The 16,455-nt window shown below is 52.8% G+C and overlaps 1 protein-coding gene across 2 annotated transcripts; it reads right to left on the reverse strand.

Moving 5' to 3' along the window:
• Positions 1 to 501: 501 nt before the first annotated feature.
• Positions 502 to 16,242, reverse strand: ISM2 (isthmin 2). Of its 2 annotated transcripts, none has more exons than XM_048950248.1 (6): positions 15,442 to 16,242; positions 6,615 to 6,875; positions 5,905 to 6,265; positions 5,369 to 5,509; positions 4,471 to 4,542; positions 502 to 4,034 (listed from the first exon to the last, which is right to left on the reverse strand). In XM_048950248.1, the coding sequence occupies exons 1-6, from the start codon at positions 15,574 to 15,576 to the stop codon at positions 3,517 to 3,519; spliced, it is 1,488 nt and encodes a 495-aa protein (XP_048806205.1). In that variant the 5' UTR covers positions 15,577 to 16,242; the 3' UTR covers positions 502 to 3,516. The 2 variants fall into 2 exon arrangements, with proteins under 2 accessions (XP_048806205.1, XP_048806204.1); XM_048950247.1 differs by having other exon boundaries at positions 4,471 to 4,548; positions 15,442 to 16,241.
• Positions 16,243 to 16,455: the final 213 nt, after the last annotated feature.

Consider the following 16,455-nt stretch of genomic DNA (forward strand, 5'->3'; position numbering starts at 1 on the left):
CACCCACCCCTGCTTTTCAGCTACCACAACTCACACACAGTCCATACAAAGGAACCATGTACATGTTGGGGATGGACAAAGTTTGGAAAGAACATGAGACCTGAGCCTTCTGCACCATTACAATTGCACAATTCAAGCTGCCAGGATTTGAATCACAATTATAAAAGAAATCCAAAGTACCCTGGTTTGCATCCTTCTGCCTTGTCACCTTCTGATTGGAAATGGCGTCAGGAAAATCAGACTCCTTTGAGCATTTGTGATCAACTGGAAACTGCTGCTCACAACATTCAGAAGCATCTGCATGCACTTCTGCTATTGAAATGTGCTCGACATCACCACATGCATATGATAAGAAAGCAAAGCCACCAGGCTCCTGCAGCACAGCAGTGAAGGGACCTGAGGCACTCAGCACTCAGTGCAGCAGCACCCTGCACAGACAGAACAAAAGGTTCCAACAGTGTATGCTTCAGTCCCAACTGAATGACATCAGCAACACACACATACATAAAGTGCTTTATTGCAGTGTCAGAATAAAGAATTCTCTATGAAATTTTGTAGAAATAAATCTCATATATATTATATATTAAAAAAAAACCAACACAATAAACTTATAGAATGGAGGGTAAGAGATTCATCACTTAAATAGCAGTGGGATGGACAGAATCTTTGATGGCACGTAAAAATAAATGCTTGCTCAATGTCTACTTTTCTTATGGTGCACTGCAAAGCCTCCTGGTGTGTAAGGTGCGAGGGAGGAACATCACTGTTGCATTTTTCCTGCTCCAGTTCATGCCTGTAACCTTCCAATCCACAGGGGCAGCCAGGCAGAACAGCCACTTGGCTTTCAATCAGATTTTTGTAGGGGCCTAATGCAATAAGTGTTTCTACTTGCCCTTGGATGGTAACTGCATTTACTGCAGAAATTAGTTTCTTTTTTGGGGGGTTAGACTGGTTGATATCCCCAGTATAACCATGGGAGTGGGCAATACCTGGGTAACAGCCCTCACTAGGGCTGCTGCCTTGGAGACCAGTGAAATAAACTGGCTGAGTTACCAAAAGTCTCTTTCTAGATAACTATTTACAGAGGTCTCCCTTCCATGCACAGGTCCAATACTGTCCATGAGGAACATGTGGTTGTTTGCATTAGTTAAAGATGTCTTATGGGAATTAAATTGCTCTGAAACAGAAGGCACGAAGCTCATTCTTCCACAGCTCAGCACTCAATTTATTTGCTTCCAGTACTAATGCTTCCATATCTGTCAGTGAGCATCCTTGCACACATCTCAGGCTCCCAGAACCAAAATGCCAGATCACTGTCATTCCCTCTGGACAATCTCCTTATGAATTACCTCTTCATAGGAAGCTAGGGAGCAAACAACCACTTCAGCTAGGGAGCATGCAGTAGTGATTTACCATGGTCTGTATTTCCATCCATGCTTGTTGGTTGCATTTTTCTCCTTACTCTTTATGTAATGCCTGACATCTTAAGACTGCATGCCCTTTGGAAAATGGACTGCACCTACCTATATTTTGGTAGCACCTACAACTGGGGTCTGTGGATCTAAGTGTGAAAAAACAGTTAAATAATTCAGCAATAATCTCACTAGTATTTTCATTTTACCAGCAATGAAGTTCTATTTACTGATGTCTATGGATGCAATATTCCACTAGTAACTGAAGCAAGAGGATCAACAGATACTCAGCTTATAATCCTAGATAGTCCTAGAAAGACTGTCCAAAGAGCTATCTGACTATGGATGTTCATTCATCCTGGAGAAGGCTCTTGGGATTAGGACAGAACTAGCACAGGATGGCCAATTCAAGGCCAGCAGAACCTAGACAGACATCTTTTGGTCTGACAGTGTTCTGCAAAAGAACAAGGAGTAACCAACTGCCCTAGTTGAAATCTCTAGTTCAGAAATTACTCCAGTCTTCTTCCTGTTTGCTTGAATTGCTCTTTTATTTCCTCTGATGCAAAAGATTTGCTAAATTAAAGTTGAGAACAGTTTCAGCCAGTTTCAACTACTGAATGCAAAGAAATCAAGGTGCTCAGCCTAACTTTCCTGGGTGAAGTTCAGGAGCTCTGGAATTTCCAAAAACATGATGGGAGACACTGACAAGAATCTGTGTAAGACTATAAAAAAAAAAAACAAAACAACAGGCAAGACCAAAGTGGCCATGGGGAGTGTCATGATTTGCAGACACCATGTATTGACACTACTAGCACGTTTCTTCCTCAACTGGAACAATGTCTGCTTGTTCAGCAAAGCAGCAAGCCCCAAAAGTAGCAGGGTGCAACCAGGACATGCTTCTCTTGGTTGCCTCTTGGTGAGGGTCTAGGCAAACACCACACAGAGAATGCATTCAGAAGGACAAGAGATGAGCAGCAAACTCAAGAAAGGGCAAAGTCACATGCTCCCAGTGGTGATTTGTCCTCATCACCACAGGGAACTTGGCTCAGAACTTTTTGCTCCTCTTCCAGTAACAGCACCAAGTGGTGGCTTGGCTGCTGTGGGTAGGAAATGTAGGACTTTCTATGCCGGGCCATATTGAACTGGCTTCCAAGCACTGAAGCCTGCTGGGGAGCCACCAGGAATCTGAGACAGAGCAGGGCTGGTGATAGAACTTGCACAGTGGCAGACAGCTTACTCTCCTAAGCACTGAGGTAGAGAGGCTGCAACGCAGACCTGTATGGTTCTCCTGTAAAGAACTATTTCAAAGGTCCACCTCTCTTACACTTTGGCACTGAGTGCTCCCTTTAGCAGCTAAAACCAGAGAGATAAGATGATCTTGCCACAGAAGCCTATGTGGCCATTCATTGCCCTGCCCCACATACGCTCACTAATCCACAAAACCTTGTTAAGCCTCCACCTTTTCCTTCCCAATTGTGAATGCAAATAGCCAAGGAGAGGGGAGGCTCCATTCCACATACAGTGCTGGGACAGCCCTGTCCCTTCACGAAGCACGATCCCCTCTTGTAGAAGAGGCCAGCACGTGCCAGGGCAGGCACACCAACAGAACCAGGCAGCCCTGCCTGCATCCAGCCAGCTCTTCAGATGCAGCACGACACCAATGGGAACTGAGGCCACTCCACACTGCAGATGCTCACTCATAGCTTGCATTGCAAGACCATGGAGGAGACCCTAGAAAAAGTACAAGGGAGCAGACCCTTTTCCCCTGACACTAGCCCCTGCCTCTCATCCCCTGCACCCCAGCTCTGCAGTGCCCAAAAATGAGCAGGGCTGGGGGCCTGCCCCAAGTGGCACAGCTGGGGTGACACAGTGACAAACTCCTGCACCCTCACAAACCTGCTGGGAGCTGAGATGCCCCATGGAGGCGATGAGACCCTGCTCCACTTGGCCCCACGAGGAGCCCATCAAGAGGGCTGGAGCTCAGCTGCGCCTTAAGGGAGGGTAACACGAGGGATGGCTCCAGCCCTTGCAGCATGGGTCAGGGCAGGATCTGTCAGTGGCCAGATGCGTGGTGGCCCCATGTCTCCTCTCAGCATGGCTGTGGCTAGTATTCCTTGGCCTCCTGCAGCTGGGAGAGGTACTCCTCCTCAGCCGGGTTGTCTGCACACTGCTGCCCATTGTTGGGTGGTCGCACAGCATGGTAACGGCTCCAGTCGCCCTTGCAGAGGATCCAGGGCAACATGTCCACCTTGTAGTGCAGCTCTGGGGAGAACTCAGTGCTGATGAGGTTGGGGACGCCAGCACCCTTCCCCCGGGTGATGAGGCGAGTGTGCTCATCGTAGCAGCAGTGCTGGGCCGCCAGCGTCGTGCTGTCAAGGGAGAGCATGGAGCGCAGGCAGAAGCGTGCTGTAGGCTTGTAGATGTCCAGGCGCTCTTTGGGGCCACTGGCATCCCGCCAGCGGAAGCTCTTGCCCTGTCGCTCATCCCGCAGGTTGACAGCACTGTAAACAGCCTCCAGGGGATAGGAGCAGGGACAGCTGGGCAGGTCCGTCAGCACCTTGCTGAGGTACTTGGTGAGGAAGTCACTCTTGCAGTTCAGCCACTTCTCACAGCTGTCCACATCTAGGAGAAAGGCAGAAAAAGGGTGAGGGCACAAGCACCCCTCCTTGCCCTGCCACTGCTCATCCGCAGCCTTGCCAGCTCCACCAGGAGACTCCACAAAACTTGGCAGAAGCCACCAGGCTTCTTGGAGGGGAAGGACAGCAGCATCCCGCCATGGCGGAGCTGCAGGAGGGTAGGCTGCAGGCTGGCTTCAACCACTGCAAGCCATGGAGTAGGACCGCTTTCATTGTATCCCTCATGGCTGTGAGAGTCACTGGGTGTCCCAGCACTGCTGGCAATAAAACATAGCTAAGCCTGCACATGGCAGTGAAAGGAGCAAGGTTTGGATACAGACCAGGGAGCCTCTAGGACAGCCCTCCCCGCCAGCTGCATCTTCCCACAGGGTTTTGTATGAAAGCACGTAGGCCCCCAGCGCAAGGACGAGGCAGAAGCTGACCTGAGTTGAATAGCTCTGTGGTGTTGTCACTTCTGAAAGGAGTCTCCTCTGTAGGGAAGACTACTTCTCCCTCTGCTCCTTGAGAAGGGAAAAAAAAAAAACCAACAAAGAATCACAGAATGGCTTAGACTGGTAGGGACGTTAAAGATCATCTAGTTCTAACCCCCTGCTGTGGGCAAGGTTGCCATCCACTAAATCAGGCTGCCCTCGATCCCATCCAGCCTTGCCTTGAACACTTCCAGAGATGAAGTGTCCAGAAAAGGAAGGCAGGCTTTTTTTCCTCCCTAAGGGCACCTCTCCCTCCACTGCTTTGGTGACAAGACCCTGTGCCTGTAGGAGGAAGACATGCAAGACTAACTGGCCATAAGGGCACAGACACAGGGATTATGCAAATCTCAGTGCATGGAGATGGCTCTCCGTAAACCTTGGGACTGGATTTCAGGCTCCCTGCGAGACAGGTGTGAGGCGTTACACAGGAGCTGGGGTTTCAATCCACCATCCCTGCACTTTACACAACTGCCTGTGGCACCATGAAGCCCCACCAGAGCTTCTTCACGGAAATAAGCACCCACATTCATTATTCCAGATAATATCCAACTTAGCTAGCTCTTGAACCACGAGCAGTCCTTTGGATAAGAGGGATTTGGCACTTCAAACTGGAGAGGGCAGCCAAAACTGGGGCCTGCACATGGATTTGAGGAACAAGGGTCCCCTTGCTGACCTGATAGCTAGGAGTGTCCCTGCCTTGAGAGCAGACTGCTCCCTTTGCCCTTTTCCCTCCCTCCCCATGTTGGCAGCAGGTCCAGCCTGCTGAGCAATAGCAGTGGGGGGATCAGCCTCTGCTGGGGCGGAACAGTGTCCCAATAGTGCTTGAACACCAGGATGGCCAAAAACTCACCAGGGCAGCGTGGCAGGTCACAGGTTCTTGACTCTGTTGCTGTGCAGGCATAGCCACAGGACCGCGTCCTCTTCTGGTTGCCACTGCCACAAGTGATGCTGCAAGGAGACCAAGGGCTCCATTCCTCCTCATCTTCATAGTCTGCATGTGGCACAGGATAGGCACAGAGGGATGAATCTTGCAGAAAGCCTCAGCAGGAAGGAACCAGCAGCCACCCCAGATATTTCTCAGCTCTGCCCTGTTCCTCAGATGCCATTTACAGGACACAGGGCCACCTGCGGTGCCTAGACACATGATGCTCAGAGCCAACCCCGCCCTCACTGGCAGCCCTCAAGCAAAGACTCTCATTCTCACAGCTATGCTCATGGTCTCTGAGACCCAGCCGTCACTGCCCATTCCCAACCTCCCTGGTGCTCAAGGTCCCCTGGGCATGGGTGCTCACACTACAGTGAGACAGGGCTGTGGGTGGGCTGAGCAGGGGAGGACAGTTCTGGTTCGCAGGACAGCTGCTGTTGACCATGCTCAAGAGGACTCACCATAATTATATTTTTCTTTAAAGATCCAGTTCTTCTGATTGGGCCACCGCTGCTCCCAGTCATCACCTACTCCACTGAGCATGGACTCCTCCTCCTCATACTCCGCAGTGTAATCTTCTTCCTCTTCTTCATCCTCATCCTCCTCATCTTCCTCCTCATCCCTGTCCCCTACACCCATATTGTCATCCTCATCCTCCTCCTCTTCCTCCTCACTGGGGTCAGTGTATTCCCAAAAAAGAGGCCAGAAGAGGTCCTTGTGGGACAACCACTCAGAGGACGTCAAGGACCAGTCATTGCTTGTTTCCTTCAGCAGGTCCATCTCCATCTCAGCCTGAGGATCATCCACCACTTCAATGGTTACCTGGAAGCCAGATACAAGGCAGAGTGGCGAGTCAAGGCATGGCTGATGGCATGGCTGTGGCGTGTCCTCAGGCATAAGGACTGCTCCATAGCTGCTTTGGTATACAGGACTATGAGCACAAGAGATCTCATCATTCGGAGGGACTAAGCAGGGTCAGAATGAAAGGCATTGTTTGTGGCAACGCTGCAGGTTAGCCAGTGGAGCCCCTCAGAAGCCGAGCTGCTATTTGCACCTGTGACAGTTGCCAAGATACCAAGACACAACCACATAAAGCCATAGAAAGCTGCTCTTGAAAAATTTTCTGTTAGGGAATCACTCAACCCGTATCCCACCCAGCCCCGCTTCTCACCTGAATGTTGGGGTTCTGGGCACTCAGGTCAACGTTGGCCAGCCCTGGCAAGCTCTGCAAGTCCAGCATGAAGGGCAGGCTTTCCTCCTGGCCAGCACCACTGGGCTGGGGCTGCACCAGGCTCCTCACCGTTTGCTGAGCGGCTCCACGGCGCCGATGCCGCCGTGGGCCTGCCTGCCCGCTGCGCCGCAGGCCTCGTGCCCTGCCCGACGGTGGCAGCTCCTCGTCCCCGGCTGCACGGGGGTCTGATGAGGCAGAGACCTGCAGGGGGAAGAGGCAGTGAGGATGGCCCCTCACTCACCCAGCCATCTCCTGAGGGTGGCTGCTGCCCAGCAAAGCAGGATCTGCTCTTCTCTGCTGAACAGTTCTCCTGCCTCATCTCACTGCAGCATGGAGCAGAACAATGATTAACAATTAATTAACACCAAGAGGCCTGCACTGTGCTGGGACCTCAATGCACTCAGGCAGCCTACAGGTCTGCTCAGGCTGTGCTTCCATCCCATCAATCACCCTCTCTTTGCATCTCTCTGCTGTCCCACTCCTGGTGCCACCTGGCATTCCACTTTGTTCTCCCTTTTTGGCTGTTTCATGGTTCCTGGCAATGGGTAACATCAACGGCTGCTCATGAGCACAAAGCTGCCAGAGCTCACGTGACGGGATTTACAACAAGATTTCTCACCTAGAGAAATCACTCTGTGTATCAGTACTAGTGCAGATGACTTAAAACTAAACCTATGTTGCTTTAAGTAAGTGAGAATTAAGGTGCTGCCCAAAAACTATTGCAAGGAGGAAACAGAACTGTTGATATAATCAAACTGCCTTTATTTCCTTGGGAAGAATGCCCAGCCAAATACAACAAAGCAAACTACTTGTATGTACTACCAGTGACTGTCTGCCACTGCCACCTCAGTGGCACACACAGAGCCCTGCTGCCCAGCCCTGAGTGGCCTGGCAGGAGTGGGCAGGGACCCTCAGCTGCCGCACAGCCAGGTTGGCTCTGTGTCCCCACAGCCCTCACCTCCACACTGGCATGGAAGGGTGTGAATCAGAGGGATGAAATCAGAGACGGAACAAATGGCAAAGCCCTATCACGGCATGGGTTTCCCTGGGAATTTCCCCAGGGCCCTGCGGCTCCATACTGGGCGCAGAGGTGTCCGAAGCCCCAGCAGCTCTACCAAGCGTCTGTTTCTGGCTGCCTGGCTGAAACCCCCTTTTGTTCCCAAACTCTCGCCCTCCGCCCCAGCCCAGACGAGTGGCGGGATTAACCAAGAGCGGCATGCCCCTCCCCACGGGGGATGCGGAGAGGCATTTCTACCTGCAATTAGAGCCAGATGGTTTGGAGAAGGACTCCCCTCCCTTTCATCCTGATCACTGGAGCACTTCAAAGGCAGCTGGAGCCCGGCCAGGCTCTCATGAGCACACACAGCCTGTCCCCAGTCCTGTGCCCGCACATCAAAGCCCGCATCCCCCTCCCCATTCCCGGGGGAGGGAAAAGAGCAGCAGGGACACTGCTGGTCCCTTGGCTGCTGACCAGAGCGGGCTGGGCGCAGGGAAGAGCCTGTGACAGACTTCACCAGATGGGTCCAGAAGAGCAACCCCGCTGTCCCTCCTCGAGGCCTCCAGCCCCTGCTAGGGAGACAGGGAAGGCTGGCCATGGCCTCACGTGCTGCGCAAGCGCTGGCCACACAGCACTGCCCGCAGCACTGGGCCTGATGCAGCCCTTGGGCACAGCGCAGCCAGCAGACGCTGGCGCTCATACATAACAAGCTTAATGGGCCTTAATGGGTAAGCTCCTTTCACAGAGGACCCAAATGTAATACACGTGGAAATGAAGGTCTCCAGCAATGAGATCCGAGCTCACTCAAGAACATCACAGCGACTGAGCCAGGAGCAGACTCTAAGTCTCCAAACTTACACCCACTGCCTAATTCAGATTTTACGCCCAAACAAGCTGAAGAAATTCAGAGTACTGTTCCCACAGGGAAAATGTAAAAGTGTCACAGAAGAGCGAGCTGGGGAGACAGAGCTCCCTCTGCTCCCAGATCCCTGGGGGCACAAAGACCCCTGCGGGTGTCTGCCTGGGTGGCCCCCACAGGTGACTCACAAAAAAGACCTTGCCTGTTTGCAGCTAAAACAATCCTGTCTACAGAGCCTTTGCATGGGATTTGTGCATGAGGTCGTATTCAGCTTGTCCTCTCTAGCACAAACCTGGCCATCAGTAAAATGCAGCAAACCATGCTGTTGGCAATTCCCATCTTCTACCATCAAGAGAGTAAGTTTGCCACCATGCATTAGAAATGCACAGCATGGTGCCTGGAAGCCGTCAGTGTCTCCTGGCCATTGCCCAGTTCTAGCCTTCCTCAGTGACCAGCTTGTACTAGCAAAGGAAAAACCAAACTAGGAACTGCCACAGCCCAGCTCCAGTTCCTCCCTTGTCCACATGATGCCCAGTGATGTCCTATCTGGCTGGGAAAGAAACAGCGTTTTGTTCGATTTGTGAACACTGTGCTTAGGCTGAAGGCTATAAAATCAAAGTGGCAGGATTACATTTGCCTTCCTACAGCCCAGGAACTCTTCCCAAGTAATCCCAGCTCTCCCACGTTTAGAGTCACCTAAACACTTCAGGGCACAAACTGAGCATAGGCATTAGGAAGTGGAAGGAACTTGTCAGCAATCCACCCCAGTGCCACACACATTTTGTACCTAACAGGGCTGACAAGGTATACGGAAAAGGTGTGGGGAAGGCCACACATTTTGAAGAGAGATTAAAAGCTGATATTTTCTCATTTCTAGTCCAAACAGTTCTATTGAAGTAACTTGAAAATCTGAAAATGTTGAAGAGAACAGCTGTAAAACCATTCCAGGGCACCAAAGATTTCTCCAGTTAAAGACTCATACAATTCATTTGTCAGGTTAAAAAGATGAAACAATCAACTTGATTTCCCACTTCTTTAAGGAAACAACCCATCAGGCCCCAGGGACTCTAATCCAGAACAGAAACACATAATAGGAACCAATGTTAGAAACACATAATAGGAACCAATGTTTGCGAGTCAAAGCCATACAAATTTAGCTGAAAAATAAGAATCATGCTTTGATGCTGTAGGTGACTAACCACAAGAACAAGCTAACATAGAAAGAAGCTTTATCTCTTGTGGAGGCAGCCCTGCACAAGGTACTGGCCCAAACATACATAAAGCATCTGTGATGGGAAGAAATTCAGCAGAAGAAACCTGACTGTTTCTTCTGGTCTTAAAAACTGCAACTTGGCTGTAAACTCTATGAGACTCTGAATTAACCCTGTGTTAAAAAAGCAGTTTAAAACCTGCAAGCATCATCAAATCAGTCCCTGTGCCAGTCTGTCCTATGACAAAACTTTGCTGCTACCCACATCACCAATATGCGTCCCTCCAACAGCATCTCATAGCCGCTGAAAGCTGCCAGATCTCTACATACAAACCCAGTGGCAGCACTCCTTGCACCTCCATGTGTTGCTGAGCAGAGTTGGTCTTTGTTAGCAGGATAAACACAAGCCAAGCACACTCCAGTCAGCTCACAGGGGGCGAAACATTGATGGAACATGTGCACTGGCACTTGGAGGATGTTATTTCTGCCTGCTCCTATCCCAAGCTGGTCAGCAGGAACATAAACTCACTTAGTTTGAAATCTGTGCACGTGTAAGTCAGATGAGAGGCAACATTCAAGTTATGCTTGGGGGTCATTAACAATGCAGTGAAGAAAATGACACCTTTGCTGAAAGCTGTGTGGCACTGTGGGCTATAAGGAATGGAGGTTTTTTTTGTTGCTTAATCATTATTGATTGTGTTGTTTCCTTTACACAGTTTTACCACATTATACTGAAATAAGAATGCAACCAGAAGTATTAATCTTTTCCTGAACAGAGCTGAGCCTACACAAGCATCTTTCTACTCTTTTCTCCAAGCTCCCTCTGACTTTTCAGCATTCATCTTGTGCTTTATGGCAAACCTGACTGCTCATGAACCGGCAACGTACCAAACAGAGACCAGAATTTTCTTTTTTGACAGAAGAGCTCCTGAAGATCACACACCTTCAGCTTCCACTCTTCTTCCATTCTGTATACGTTCTTACCTGCATGGGGGCTGTTATGCAAGCAAAGGAGGGGACCAAGACCTCCCAGCTGCTCTGCTTGCCTTTTCACCTAAGGATCAACTCATGTGAGTTCTTTTTTTGGTTTTCTTTTATTAAATAATGACACAAGCAGCTCCCTTTATGTTCTGGGAGAGCTCTGCAAGTGCTCGTGGAACAGATGAGGCACTTGGTTATCGCTCTGGTGTGGGAAGATCTTGTTTTTAATGGACCAGTAGGAGCTGGCACCAAACAGAGCCAAGCAGATATTGCACCCCTATGTCTATAACTTTCACAGTTATCAAAATACTTCAGATCATAAGGAAACACTCTAATTCTAAATGGCCATAGCCCAGTTGTCCTTAGGAGGGAGCTACAGGAGGCAGCATCAAAGGCTGCCTCACGTCCCCCATTTATTGCCATAACTGTGGAAATTGCAATCTCAGAGCTCTTCCAAGGTCTGGGACTACACTGTCTCTAATTCAGAGCCAGACTCAGCAGGGCAGACACTCCAGCATGGAGAAACATGGCTGTAGGGAGCCAGGACACTGTGTGGCTGTGTGCAGGACCAAACGGGGCCAGCAGGATGTCCAGCTGGCACAGCCAAGATGTCCCTGCAGCATCTGAGGCCCCAAGCCTTCCTCATGCTGAGGGACTGCGCTCACAGGCCAGCCCCAGCAGGCCATGCTGCAGGTGGGGGCATCTCGCCTAGAAGGGCCCTCCAGACCCTGCAGCTGCCCAGCTGGCTGGATGCCGGACAGAGCACAGCAGTGGGAGCGGGACCAGGGCCCCTCAGGGACCAAGCAGAGAGGGGGACAGGCAGAGCCATACCCTCTGGTTCTCTCAGGTAAACCCCTTGCTTGGGCACATGTTTTCTGTTAACATAGCTGAGCCCTAATTCACATAAGCTCTTAATGTGCCTGACTGAGTTGCCGTTAACTTGTTGCAGCTCTAAAACCCATGTGCTCCAGTAACCATTAACTTGTTCCAGCTAATGACATACATTTGTCAGCCTGGGTACCGCAGCCCTCTGACTGCTCCAGCTGCTGCCTCTTCCACCACTGCAGCTCAGGCAGAACCTTGAGACCAAAACCCCCAAACAGAGCAGAGCAAGTGTCTCCGTCCCTCCTCCCCACAGCCGATGCAGCGCGACGCAGTTCCTGCCAAGCAGCCTGGAGTTCTTTCTCCCAAGGAGAGAACAGCCCTGCACAATGATCACCACCACACCTAAGCTCCTCAGGCCAACCTGAGTCCCGCCACACAGGAGAGGTACAGAAGCTGAGCAGCCCTGAGACACAGCGTGCTAGCCAACTTTTACAGCTGGCCATGTAAAAGCATCTGACAGCCTAATGAATGTTCCCCTCAAAAATGTTCTATTAGTAAAGAAGTCCTCACACTTTTACAAACTTCTGTCTGTAATGGGAGCTTTTTTACACAGAAGAGCTGCTGCCTGCCCTGCCCTGCCTCTTGACTGTGGTGTTTTCATTGAGCACCAACAGACCACAGTTGCCACATGGTTGGGAACACCAAGCGGCCTGGCCTGCCTCACCCTACCCATGGGGAAGTGCCAGGTGGATGGTTTGGGAATTATTATGAGTGGAAAAACGTTTACTGATTTCATGGAAAGCAAAAGGCTCCTTTCTCCACTCCCAACCCTAAGACACCACCTAGAAATCCCAGATGCATGCCCTACATCAGCTTGCTCATGTGTCACAGCTGTGCTTGAGTGGACTGTGGCTGGAAGCACAACTGCCATCATCAGTCCTTAAGGTATGCAGGAGCCCGATTCCGTCAGCAGCACTCGGCCCCAGCTCCAGCTGCTGTGGGACCGTGGGGGCTTTTGGTCCAGGCCAGCAGGAGCAGGGGAGATGGGAGTGCTCTCCAGGAACAGTCGCTGTGCCAGGGAGATCCGGGCGATGCCTAGAGGTTGTGCCTAATCCCTTCCCTTCCGTGTGCCTTTTGCAGGAACCCCTTTGATTCTGGCTGTGGGGCCGCACAGCCACGTCTGCACAGCGAGAAGGAAGGAGCCCCCGGTGGTGCAGCTCCCCTGCACCCAGCTCCCATTGTTTGCGCCTGACTCGGCCCCAGGGCGGGAGGGTTTTCAACTGTGTTGACTAAGATAATTTGGCACTCCTCAAAAGGAAATTTGCTACAAAGGGTAAAGTACCTCCCCGCGCACAAAGAGTCCCTTTCAGGGCGGAAGGATGCTTCAGTGCACGTTTTGTGCCTGCAAATCCGACCTCTGCCAAGGACAAAGCCAGGGACAAGAACGCTTAATTGCTGAAGAAATGAAAAGGTAAAAAGCACATCCGCAGGCAGTGACTGCCGCTGACGCAGAAGGGCTGCCCGCGCAGTGACAGCAGTGAGGCTCTGGGGCCAGGGTGCCACCTAGACCCCTCCTGTCCCTGCAGTGTCCCCACGCAGCGTGCCTGCACTGCCAGGTGCCGAGAGAACTGGCCATGGCCCGGCAGCTCCAGTCCAGCCACTTCCTTCCAGCACAGCTGACCCAACCTGGCTTGGGATCCCTTCCCTCTGCTTGCAGTGCCAGGCACGCACCACCTGATGCCACACTTAATTCCATGTGCTCCTCCAGCCTGGGCCCCCAGCTGCTTGTGATTTTGATCAGAACTGCCACAACTACTTCATTCAGCAAACAGAACATCTCAGTGCAGAACTTTCATTCCAAACTCTTTCCCTCGCTTCTCTCACTGCCGGATGCGATTGGTCAATACCGAGCACTGTTCTTGTTTCCTTACTTCCCATGGGCCCAGTTACACCAGAAGCTTCACAAGCCTATGATCTACAGTCAGTACAGCCCTTGCACTGTTTGGCATTTCTTTTGTTACCATCGTTTATCTCTCATCACAACAGCTTTGCTTGCAGCCTCAGACAGGGGAACTCCAACAGCACACTCTTGGATCTCACAGCATGGCCTCACTGCAGGAGACTCACTGCCAGCACAGTGCTGGTACTGCTGCTGTTAAAGGTACCTCTATGCACAACTATACACAGTAGCTGTATTGGTGAACACAAGTTTGGTCACTTCTAGAGCTTGCTTTGCTGTTGTGGTGGAGCATCACTCATTTCATGCTTCCTAGAAGAGCACTGGAACTGATTTGTATCAGTCGGAAAGAATCCAAACATCTACCAACAATGCTCAAAGCCAAGATTTTGGAATCCAGGGAGTTTATCAAAACATATTTTGCATTGAAACCCCCTGACTTCAGAAACAAACAAGGCATTAAGCAAAGTGACAAGCTGTCCCCACAGGGACACGAGCACTCTGAGCACTCTGTTACCCAAACCTGGAGTGTTACGCGTGAGCTGGGGATACTGCAGTGAGCTGCTGCAGAGCCGCCCATGTCTGGCTACAAGGCAGCCAGCCTGCAGGAGAAATCCCTGCTGTTCAATTCATGCTGCTTTGGAGCCCCTGCACCTCCTGAAACATAGCCAAAGAGCCAGACAATTTGTAGATGGCTTCTCTTGTTAGATTTTCAGGCGCGGTTTGGAAGAAAGAGAATTAATAAAAAAGATTCAAGAGTAATTAGGGCAAGGCTTTTCTGCACAGTATCGCAGTGAAGAGAAAGCAAATGTGAGCGTTCGATTCACTTGCAAGGGCTGAAGTGAGGCGCCCTTGCAGGTGTGCAGCATCTAGGACACACAAACAAGGCTGCACCCATAAAGCATGCTTTGCCTGTCCTTCCTGCAACTAAAAGACTTTCTAACTCAAAAGTGCTACAATGGCCTTTTAATTTTTCTATGTTGCTTTAGCAAAGAAAGGCAACTTAGGGTCAGTAAAGATTACAAAAAATCCCATTTAAATTTAAATGGAGAAAAAATGTTTGTTTTATTTAAAGATGTTTAATTAGAATAAGTCATCACTCTGTAATTGTTTAATAGCTGTGGCTGTCCATCTGCCCCGCTCCATCACTTCTGTTTTTCTCCTGCGGGCCCCTTCGTCCTGCCCACATCTGCAGGGCATTACCCACAGTGTAACCAATACTCCAGATGTGGCGGCCCTGCTGCCATAGAGACCGGACCTATCGGCTCTGCAACACGAACCATCTGTGCCTATGACCCAAAATCACTCCCGCTTTCCTTAACCACCGCACTACTGCACTCGTGCTGTCTGCTGCAGCTCATGCTAGGCACGACTGCTCTCAATTCATCATGGAATCATCACAGAATCGTTTGAGTTGGAAGGGACCCTGAAAGGTCACCCAGTCCAGCTCCCTAGCACTGAATTTTCTTGCCTACATGCGCCAGAAACAGAGGACTCCCTCTCAAAACGCAGCTCCCACGTGTTAGTAGATACGGGACAACACCGACCACCTTCTCCCCGCCGTGCTGCGGCGTGTGGGAGCGCAGGGCTCCGCTCTCCGTCTCACCCGGACCTCCGCCCTCAGAACTCCGCGCGTTGGATGCCTGCGCTCCTGCAGGAAGCGGGACACGCTGTGCGTGCTGCTGCGGTCCTCGGCACAACGCTCCCCATTCACGACCAACAACCCCGCGCCGTACCTGAGAGCCGCGCTCCTCGCCTCACACCGCTGCGACGCGAGATACCCGCGAGCGGCCGCCGGCAGCAGCGGCTCTCCCCGCTGCCGCCCGTACTCACTGCAGGGAGGGACCGGCAGAGCCGCAGCACCGCGGGCCGGGCCGGGCTCCTCCGCTTCTCACCTGGGCCCCCGCGCCCCGCCCGTCGGCCGCGCTCCCCGCTCACCTCGGCCAGCTTGGAGCTCCTCTCCCGGGGCCCGCCGCGCTGTCTGCTGACGGGCAGCCCCCGCACGGCGGCCACGAGCGCTGTCAGCAGGACGAAGCCGAGGACGAGCACCACCCTCCCGCCCGGCAGCGGCATCGCTCCGTGACTGTCCAGCGCCGGGGACGGCGACCCTCGGTAGGAGCGGTGAAACCGACCAGAAGGAAAAAAATATATATATATAAAAAGTAAAAACAATAACAACAACAACTACTACAAAAAAACACGGGCAGGGAAAAAAAAAAAGAAAAAGAAAAAGAAAAAGCAGAAGCGCAGCCGGGGCACAACGGGCTCGCCTCCCGGTGCCGCCGATGCTGAAGGGCAACTCTGAGCGCTCCGCAAGTGCGTGCGGGAGGGGGGAGGAGAGGGCTTCGCCTCCCCACCCCCTCCGGGCCCGCGGCACTCTGATTTCTTCCTCTTCTCCTCCCCCACCGGAGTCACTCCCCGGGGCCGCCGCTCCTCTGGCGACGCCGCGCACCGCAGCACCGCCGCCCGTCGCGGGACGGCTCCGGGCCGGACCCCGCCGCGCCTCCGCCCCTGCCCCGCTCGGGGGTTCCGGGCGTCCCCGGGCCGCCCCCTCGCTCCCTCCGAGCGCGGCCCCTCCGGGGCTCCGCCGGCCGCTCCTCCCCTCCCGGCGGCGGCATGGCCGCGGGGCCGCCGACGGGCTCTCCCCGGCGCTGCCCCACCGCCGGGCACGGCCCGGGGCTCTTTGTTCCGCGGCGCTCCCTGCCGCCGGCTCGCCTCCTCGGCGCCGGCCCCGCGGCACCGAGCGCTGCCCCGCGGGGGACCCCCGCACGGCGCTAGGGCGGCCGCGGGTCGGCGGGGCCCGGCCCGGCCGCGTGACGCGAGGAGGGCGCGGCGCGGCCGCAGTGAGCGCGGGAGCGGCGCCGGGCGGAGGGGCGGGAGCGGCGCGGAGGGGGGCCCGGAGCCTCCGCCGCCCCCGAGAAGAGCTCCTGCGCGGGAACGGCGAACGGCGCT

Source organism: Lagopus muta, chromosome 6 (genome assembly GCF_023343835.1).
Source record: "Lagopus muta isolate bLagMut1 chromosome 6, bLagMut1 primary, whole genome shotgun sequence".
In the NCBI taxonomy this organism is placed as follows: Eukaryota; Metazoa; Chordata; class Aves; order Galliformes; family Phasianidae; genus Lagopus; species Lagopus muta.